We start from the raw sequence: 9,455 nt of genomic DNA on the forward strand, positions 1-9,455 counted from the left end.
ACTCTGTCTGAGCACTCAAAGCACTTTATACAATTTGCCTCATTCACCCATTCATACAAGCACTTTTTTCTATGAACTCTATCCTTTTAGTGTGTAACATTATTCAATTCAATTCAATCTTTATTGGCAGACTACATGTCCATAAAAACAAGACAAGAAACACACACACACAACTCCCCCCCCCCCACACACACACACAACACAAGGTATACCATTAAATATATATATGTATATAAATAAGTATATATATATATATTATAAGGGTTCGAGCTCATTATAACCTTAAGGTTTTAGAAATTCTATGAAGTTGAAATATTTCTTTTGTTTTTGTTTTCAGACTATGATTAAATATGAGCTTTTCTAAATCCAGGTTTTTCACTTGAAACGATGCAGAGAAAATTACATTGTCTTAAAGAGGATACCTCCCAGTAAATGTGATTACACAGCATGCAATATTCAGTAAAGACAGCATTTAGTTGTGTTTAATAGTGTTGGGATTCTTTAAGCTAAGGTAGCCACTTTATCCACATTTTTAATCTAAATCTAAAGTGTCTAATTTCAGCTCACACATTGCTCAGATTTGCTTTGTTTAAAATCTTGGATTGCTTTAATTGTGCAAAACCTAAATAATGTTTTATTCTTTTTTATTTAAGCAGTTTATGGCTGAGGTGTTTGTGCTTCCAGACATATTTGAGGTAAAAGCTTACAGCTACCTGTTCACTTTTTAGTTTCTAGCTTTGAACTTTTCTGATGCCATGACCTACTAAGAGCACATATGCAGGTCAAAGATAGCTTTCATGAAAAGAAGCAAGAAACTGATTCTGTCAGTTTCCAGTGCTATTAATACTGTGCGGTGTAATGTGTATAGCTTATCAAAGTAACAAACCCCTCTGCTGAGCTTCATTTGAATTTGGTCTGTAATAAAATGCATGCTTAATATAGACCAAAATCTAAAAAGTATGCTCTTATATTTGTCGCGGAAGCAAAGTTTACAATGTACAACACCAGTGTGCAATACTGGCAGAAAAAAAAGTTGAATCCCGTGTCCTACATTTTTATAGTTACAAATGGATCGATGATATGAGTCATGCATTTTCCCTTTGAGACAGGTGTTCTGCGTGTCCCGTATTCCTAATTATGTAATCATATCCCATACCACACACATGCAGACGTACTGTGTTTCCTGCCTCTCTTGTATGAACCCTCTGGGTTTCAGTATGTGGAGCGCCAAATGAGATCACGTCTCCTGTGGAGGGGATAAACCTCAGACGAAGAGCAAGACACTCAGTTGCAAGGGAGTGTCCCAGTGCGTGCTCATGAGTTCAACAGAGAATATATTTGTGCCACTAGACAGAATGTAAAGAGATGAAAAGAAGACTGCAATATATTGCTTATAAGGTATACAAATGTTATGTGTAGGTGTGAGTGTAAAGGACCCATTCAGTGATTTAAGGTTCCATCTATCCATCCATTCATTTTATTCCTTTTATCCAGTTCAGGGTCATAGGGGGTCTGAGCCTATTCCAGCTGTCATAGGGTGAGAGGTGGGGTACACTCTGAACAGGTTACCGATGCAATTTTGAATTACCATTTAACTTAACATGCATGCCTTTGGATTGTGAGAGGAAGCCAGACTACCTGGAGAGAACTTCATGCAGTTACACGGAGAAAATCCACACAGCAAGAACCCAGCCAGTTCAAACCTAGTACCATCGAGCAGTGACGTGACAGTGCTAAGCACTGAACCGCCATCGGGAATGATATCATCAAACATAAAAAAAGAGATTATTCATTTTACATTATCAATTAAGTTTAGGAGCATTTATTTATACCTGGGTGTTTCTCACAACTGACTTTTGGACCAGTCTGGCATAAAAATGTTGCACATTCAGTCACTGTTCAAGTAAAATAATGTAATATTCTTGTTATGTTTACTGTTCTGTAGTTTGCCAGAAAGTCAAGCACTTATTTGAATCTCCTCACCAACAATCTTGTGTATACATTTGATAAATTGAGTATTCAGAACTAAATGCATTAATTGTAAACAGACAACATACATTTAGTCTTCATATCTATTTGTCTTATCCATTATCCAGTACATGTTTAATGTCTTCTTTGTGCCGTGTCTCCATAAAATCTTAAGACCAGATACCTAACAGGTACCCGAGGTCATCAGATACATGATAATGCAGTATTATGCAAAGAACTGCAGGGTTACCATTCTCTGCAGTAATAAGTAGATTAAAAGAGAAGATGGACCTGATTCTGCTCACACCTCTGGGGAGCATGGACCAGAATAATTTGTAATGAGTTCAATTCTTTGCCGGATTTAGAAAGAAGCAGAATTTAGAGCATAAGAAATAAATTTGGTCTGTTTCTCAGAGGAGCAGGGAGAGATTTTCCTTGTTGTTTTCATGAAACGATGATGGGAATCAAGAGAATATAAAACTGAGGGAATGTGAGATGATTTTTAGAGAGAATGGCAAGTACAAAGACAAACTGTACCGTTCAACGCTGTACAGAATCTGTCCTGACTTGTTTGCCTTTAGATATCCTGTGTGCATACATGCGAGCTGTTATATGAGGGCATCTATGTGCTTCGGGGTGCACATGTACTCATCCACATTTTTCCGTGTCCATTTTAGTGTGCATATGCAACGTATGTGTAATTGTAAGTATGTTTTTCCCAGCTGCTGAGCCGGCAAGAGGACAATGTCTGTCATGATGCAACAGGCGGCTAATCCTCTCCTTATGTAAACGCTTGACTGCTATTCAAATGACATGCAGATGGGTTAGAGAGCTTAGGTTTTGGCAGGATAGTGTCATAACAAGGAATGTCTGTGAAGACAATGTGCTGTCAGCATTTGGATGATTAATGCTGTACTTCATGTTTGAAACAGGCCCTCTCAGGACTCAACAAAGACTGGCAGGTTCACATAGTGTAGGTATCAGCCAAAGCTTGATGACCTCATAGCCTCATGAATTGGGGAGGGGAGCAGCAGGTAATGACTAAGTGCAGAGGCAGTTGGCTAAGAGAACATCATTTGAGTGCAGCATGAATATATAATACATATATAAGAAAGAAAAGCCAGCACAAGAAAAAAAAACTTGGAACAAGCCCAGTTGAAAGCAGACTGATTTTGTGATGCCCACATTAGGAATTTAGTGAAGTTTGAATTCAGTTCAATCTTTTAAAGTCAACAAATAAAGCCTTCATTCTTTGTTAAGCATGTGTTCTTTGACAACCCTTCCAAGCAACATTTCTTTTAAAAAAAGCCAAAATAAACCAAAACCAAATAGTTTTGTTTTCATCATGTCTATCATTCAGAAATGTTCCTTTTCTAATGTTTCTCCTTTTTCTCTTCTCATTTACAGATCCCACTGATCATTCCAAAGGTTTATCTATTTGGCTCTGTCACAACTAAAACTGAAGACAAACTGTGTTACCTCAAACTTTTATCCAACAAAATATGACATAACATGGGTCCCCTGCTAATCCCCATGAAGCAGAGACTGGTATCGTGAAGGCTTCTCCCCTTTTACCGCTCCCAACCCAGACCCATCTCCTCTTTGGAAACCCTACCAGCAGCTTTTGTTGCTTTCCTTTACCTGTAAACACACCTTTCTTTCCCATTTCCCTCTATTTCCCTGATTATAGTTTCATTTTTTCCCTTTGATTTATATTGGAATAATGCAGGGTGCTTCTACCACCTCCGCTTTCCTTCTTATTCTTCCTTCCCTCCTATTTTTCTCTTATTTCCCTAACACGGCTAATGGGGACTGCTGGCTCATTGAGGGGGACAAAGGCTATGTGTGGCTAGCTATATGTAGCCAGAATCAGCCTCCATATGAGACTATCCCCCAGCACATCAACAACACAGTGCATGACTTGAGATTGAATGAGAACAAGCTGAAAGCCGTGCTCTTCAGTTCCATGTATCGATTTACCAACTTGACTGACCTCAACCTCACCAAGAATGAAATCAACTACATTGAGGATGGAGCCTTTGCAGGACAGGCCAATTTACAGGTAACAAGAAGATGGGTGTTAAATGCACACGACGCATTAGATCACGGGTGTCGAACTCCAGTCCGTGAGGTCCTGTATTCTGAAAGTTTTACATGTGTCCCTGCTGCAACACACCCTAATAAAATTTGTAGGACCTCAGCATGCAGTCAAGTCTTTTAGCAAGACTTGACTGCATGCTGAGGTGTCAACCCCTAACCGTAACCCTACTTAAGTACATTTAAATAAAAGTGTAAGTTTAAAAAAAATCTACTTCTAAAATCTACTTTTATTGCAACATGTTCATTCACTCTTGAGCTTCTGTAACATGAATCAAATGGCTAAATTGCTACCTCAGCATGCAGGCAAGTTCTGTATAGTCTTGCTAATGACCTACTAAATTCTATCAGGTGTGTTGCAGCAGGGACACATGTAAAAGTTTCAGGACACTGGCCCTCGAGGTTTGACACCTGTGCATTAGATCTTAATTTGACCATAACATTTTCAAATTGACAAGTGCATGCATAGGATTTAGGTTGTATTAATTGTTTGTTGTACCTTATTCAAGCAGACTATATTTAGTACTAAATTTTTAAGGATTTTAAGGATTTTTTTACAGCTACAAATTATACTACTAATTAATTACTAATTATACTCTTACAGTATTTATTAGGCAAATAACAAAGTGACCTCATGTTTTGATGCCCAAAATTGAGCTCTAGTCTTCGTTCTTATTCAAGAACAATATTCAACTGCTGAAACAAATTTTTCTATTTAGGAAAGCAAGTAAATAACTGTAATTTCATATCTTAGTCAAAAAAAGATAATAATGTGTTTACATTTAAAATATCATTTTTATTAAAGCATATACTGGTGGCTTAGTTATTACAGACATATTTTAGAATTGTTATGCAAATTGTAGAATATGCTACAGCATCACAGTTATTTGGTAATTTGTTTGGGACCCCAGCTTAAAAATACATCATTTTAAAAATGCTCTTGTTTTTCTCAGGTTCTTCAGTTGGGTTACAACAAACTGACAAATTTGACTGAGGGTATGCTGAGAGGGCTCGGCCGTATGCAGTGCCTGTTCCTGCAGCACAACCTGATTGAGGTTGTTGCCAGCAATGCATTCTGGGAGTGCCCGAGCCTGAGCAGCATTGACCTGTCATCCAACAAACTTGCCCGCATTGACCCATCCACTTTCACAGTTCTTAGTCGGCTTATGGTTTGTGAACTGGCAGCAAATCCATTCCATTGTGGCTGCGATCTTTATAGTTTTCTAACCTGGTTGGAGTTCTTCAACAATGTCTCACATACTTATGACCGCCTCCTATGCGAGACGCCGCGGGAGATGTTTGGCTATCCTTTACTGAGTCCTATTGCAGCTGGACATTCTGGTCGGAATGCTAAAAACATTTTGTACCATCACTGCCGAGACGGTGTAATGATTCCAGGAATGACCTCTCTACCGCCAGATTTAGATGGTCCTTCTGGGATCGGACCAGAGATGTTTGGTGGTATAGGACCATACCACCAGCCTACAACCTCTTCCTCGTCTACTGAAGACAGCTTCAGTCCCAGCATAAAGCTCCATCATGTCTCTTTGTCATCAGCATCTCTCCTTGTGAAGATTCCAAAGCCCTTCAGTAAAATGTATATTCTAACACAATACAACAACACATTTGTGTCTGATGTCATGAACTTGAAGAACAAGAAGGAGATGATCACCCTTAACAAACTAAAACCACGCAGTAATTACACCTTCTGTGTGGTATCCATCCGCAACTCTCAACGTTACAACCACACCTGCCTCCAGTTTTCCACTCGGGGGCAAAGTCAAGATGATATGCTCCCCACACCTTCCACCACTACTCACTATATAATGACTATTGTGGGCTGCCTTTTTGGCATGCTAATCATTTTAGGCCTTGTCTACTATTGTCTTCGTAAAAAACGGATGCATGATGAGAAGAGGAAATCTATCTGTGTCAAGAAAACTATACTAGAAATGCGCTATGGACCAGAGGTGGCAGCAGCAGTAGCAAATGATCCATCAGCAGTCCACAAACTCCAGGAACAGTCCAGAGAACATCACCAGTATCAGCATCACCATGGAGGGAAACTTCCCATGTCGACATCCTCAAGCTCGGGAATGCTCCACTCAGCCAACACCACTTCCTCAAGACTTTCTTCTATCCCACAAGTGGAAAAGATGGCCACTGCCTTTTCGGAGGCCATGGCTACAAACAAAGGGAACTATATGGATATCAGAACTGGAGGGGCAGGGGTGGAGCGGATGGGAGATGGTATGCATGGAGTGATGAGGGGAGAAGACTTGAGGGACGATGATGGAACTGATATTGGCGATGACTCGGATGATGATGGGCATGGTTCTGCATCTGAGATCTCAACTATTGCCATGGAGGTGGACAAGGTTAATCAGATCATTAACAATTGCATTGATGCCCTGAAACTGGATGCAGCTGCAGTTGCTGCTTCAGGGGCCTCTACAAACCCTTCTTCCTCCAATCCCACCTCCCCACCGCCCACCAGCACGTCCTCCCTAACACGTGGCCTAATCCCACTCTCTCAAGGGATGACAGAGACATGCCAGGTCATCGCTCCCAACAAAGTTCCCCCTCCACCTCCACTCCCTGCCTTGAATGCCCCTCTCTCTGAGCGCCCTGGAATCAGTGGTGGGGGATTTGTTGTCACTCCCCCCTACAGGCCCCCTCCTCCGGCCAATGCTGTACGTCCCATTCAGCGGCAAATGAGTGCAGATGCAGCTGTCGTTATTGTAAATTCTGTCAAGAAACAGTGCAGTACCACATCTTGTGGCTCCATGGGTCGAGACAGGGAGCGCGGAGGAGCCAGGGTGTACAGCCTGGATGTCCCTGAGCCAAGGAGCCCAGATGCCTGTAATCAACAGCAGCAGCAGTACCCAGACCGGGCCAGTCCTGTGGGCTGTGGGGAGCCCCTGGAGAGACTCCCTTTAGTGGGAAGTGGGAGCTGTGGTGGAGGGAGTGGTGGTGGTTGCGACAGTGGTGGTGTTGGTGCCCAACATCAGGACAACCAAAAATCCCACCATTACCATCAGCAGCAACAGATACAACATCAACAGCAGCAGAAGCAGCAGCAGCAGCAGTTGGAGGTGCAGCAGGACTACCACTGCTCGGAGCACCGCCACTCTGTCCCCGCTCTCTACTATGAAGGCTCCCACCAGGGTTCCCCAGCCCAAAGAGTTTCATTCCTAAAGCCCCTGACACGGTCCCGCAGGGACGCAGCTTCTTACTCCCAGCTTTCGCCTGCCCGCCATCATTCCAGTTACTCAGGCTACTCCTCCAGCCCCGAGTACTGCTCAGAGAGCTCACTGCGGATCTGGGAGCGTTTTCGTCCCTACAGGAAAGGCCCACGTGATGAGTCCTGTTATGTGACCGCTGGAAATGCCCTTCGAAAAAAGGTGCAGTTTGCTAAAGGCGAGGACCTGCATGACATTCTTGATTACTGGAAGGGTGTGTCAGCACAGCAAAATCTGTGACTGGGGGCCAGAGTTAACCACTGGAGGATATAGAGTTCAGATACTGCTTTTACTGATGCACCCCTGGGCCAGAGAAATCAGTTTTACTTCATAGGGAGAAAAATGTAGGACAAAATTTTGCCTTTAGGTTTTTTTTTCTCCTTTTGGCATGCTAGGTGTATAAATATTGCGCTAAGAGCAAGGACTGCAAAACTGTGCCTGGGATCTGAGTCATTTTTTTTTTTACACATCATTGTAGCAACTTCTATGGTTCATTCTTATTCAGTGTTTGTGGGTTTCATTTATAGTACAGGGAGCAAATGCCAACTGTGTAATTTAGTACTCTATTTGACTGATCACATTTTGTGATGCAAAGGACCATCTTTAACAGTGCCATGTTTTCATCTGTGGGTTGTCACAGAGTAAATGCTGATTCCCTTCATTTTCTGCTTAGTGTGATCCAAGATGTTTTGAGTTGTTTTTTTTTATTGGGTGCTGCATACGTTTTTAGCATTCCACCTGGGATTATTTAGACGTTCTAAGTAATGGTGAATCTGATAGGGTGTGATCTGTGCTGTGGTACAACTGACAACATGCAGATTAGTGAACAGAGATGTCAAATTCAGGCTCTGACTTTATTCTCTTAGATCCTTCTTGAGGCCGAGGTATTTGCATTTCAAAAAGCATCTGGCACACTAAAAAAAGGAATAATTGTAAAGAAATGAACATATGAAGATAAAATATAGTGAAGTGGGTTCTAGGAAAATCATAGGAAAAAGATAGACTGGGACATTGGCCGGAAACAGTGCCATGGATGCGTCTAAAGCAAGGGTGCGGGAACGCTCAAGGGCCGGTGTCCTGCAGGTTTTAGATGATCCAACACAGCTGATTTAAATGGTTAAATGACCGCTTTAACATGTCTTGAAGTTCTTCAGAGGCCTGGTGATGAACTAATCATTTGATTCAGGTGTGTTGACCCAGGGTGATATCTAAAACCCGCATCCTTCCGAGTAACAATCTTGCATTGTTTAATGAGTAAAGAACGTGTTCCCTAAAATATCCTCACTGACCTAAATCGTACTTCGCTGAGCAATGATCTGAATTATGGTGTTTGTCTGAAGCAATACAGAGGACACATTAACATCCCCTTAAATACTACTTACCTGACGGTGTAGGATGTGGTGTACAATGAGGGAACTTTACCATGTAACACATAGGTTGATTAAAGCGATAGATATCACTTTAATCATATCACAAGACGTGTGATCCATATATGGCAGAGGCCAAAAAAAGAAATGAAGGGTTCAACCCAGGTTACAAATCCTTTTCCGCAGCCACAGTGAATGTAAGTAGACAAGCAGGCAGGTTATGGGGAAATCTATTTTCATCATTTAGTGTTAGCACGACCGTACATTCCAAATCCTTTCTCTTACATTAAAACTCATTGAGGCAGAGAGGGAAAGGACACTTCTAATTACTGCCAATGTATCTGTTCTTTTCTGGGAATTAATGTTACTGTTGTATATAACTGATAATTAAAAAAACAAAAAAACCCACAAAAACAAACAAAAAAATCTTGTTACAGGCATGTCTGCTTGCACTCTATGCCTCATGATTGTGTGTGTGTGTGGCTGTGTGGTACACAGTGGTCATTGTAAGCAGGTGTTGGCATGCCTTGTTTGATTATATTGTATATTCCCCAACTAATTAAAATTAATATTCGTCAATATTTCGCCCCGTGGCTGGTTGTCTGAGTCTGAACTAGATTATTAACGGCATGTGTAAGTGTAGAGATGTCAAACATGTCCAGGGTATCTTTCTCCCCTTGCTAACTCAGCCATCCCATAATCTCTAATCATAAACAGGATTATCGGGCCTTTTCTTGAATTTTCTACCGAAATGACTTGCTTGTAATAATGACACCTTTGT

At 41.4% G+C, this 9,455-nt stretch overlaps 1 protein-coding gene across 1 annotated transcript; it reads left to right on the forward strand.

Moving 5' to 3' along the window:
• Positions 1-3,691: 3,691 nt before the first annotated feature.
• On the forward strand, positions 3,692-7,567 carry elfn2b (extracellular leucine-rich repeat and fibronectin type III domain containing 2b). Its single transcript, XM_085352315.1, has 2 exons — positions 3,692-4,030; positions 5,019-7,567. The coding sequence occupies exons 1-2, from the start codon at positions 3,692-3,694 to the stop codon at positions 7,545-7,547; spliced, it is 2,868 nt and encodes a 955-aa protein (XP_085208441.1). The 3' UTR covers positions 7,548-7,567.
• The last annotated feature ends 1,888 nt before the right edge of the window (positions 7,568-9,455 follow it).

The sequence above is a fragment of the Diplotaxodon limnothrissa genome, linkage group LG4 (genome assembly GCF_057381915.1).
Source record: "Diplotaxodon limnothrissa isolate DT_005_m linkage group LG4, D_limnothrissa_male_GT1.1, whole genome shotgun sequence".
Classification (NCBI taxonomy): domain Eukaryota; kingdom Metazoa; phylum Chordata; class Actinopteri; order Cichliformes; family Cichlidae; genus Diplotaxodon; species Diplotaxodon limnothrissa.

Bases quoted from the DNA above. Each gene is read 5' to 3' on its own strand.
- elfn2b (XM_085352315.1), top strand. From the start codon at position 3,692: ATGCAGGGTGCTTCTACCACCTCCGCTTTCCTTCTTATTCTTCCTTCC. The intron at 4,031-5,018 runs GTAACAAGAAGA...TGTTTTTCTCAG, and splicing joins CAGGACAGGCCAATTTACAG to GTTCTTCAGTTGGGTTACAA.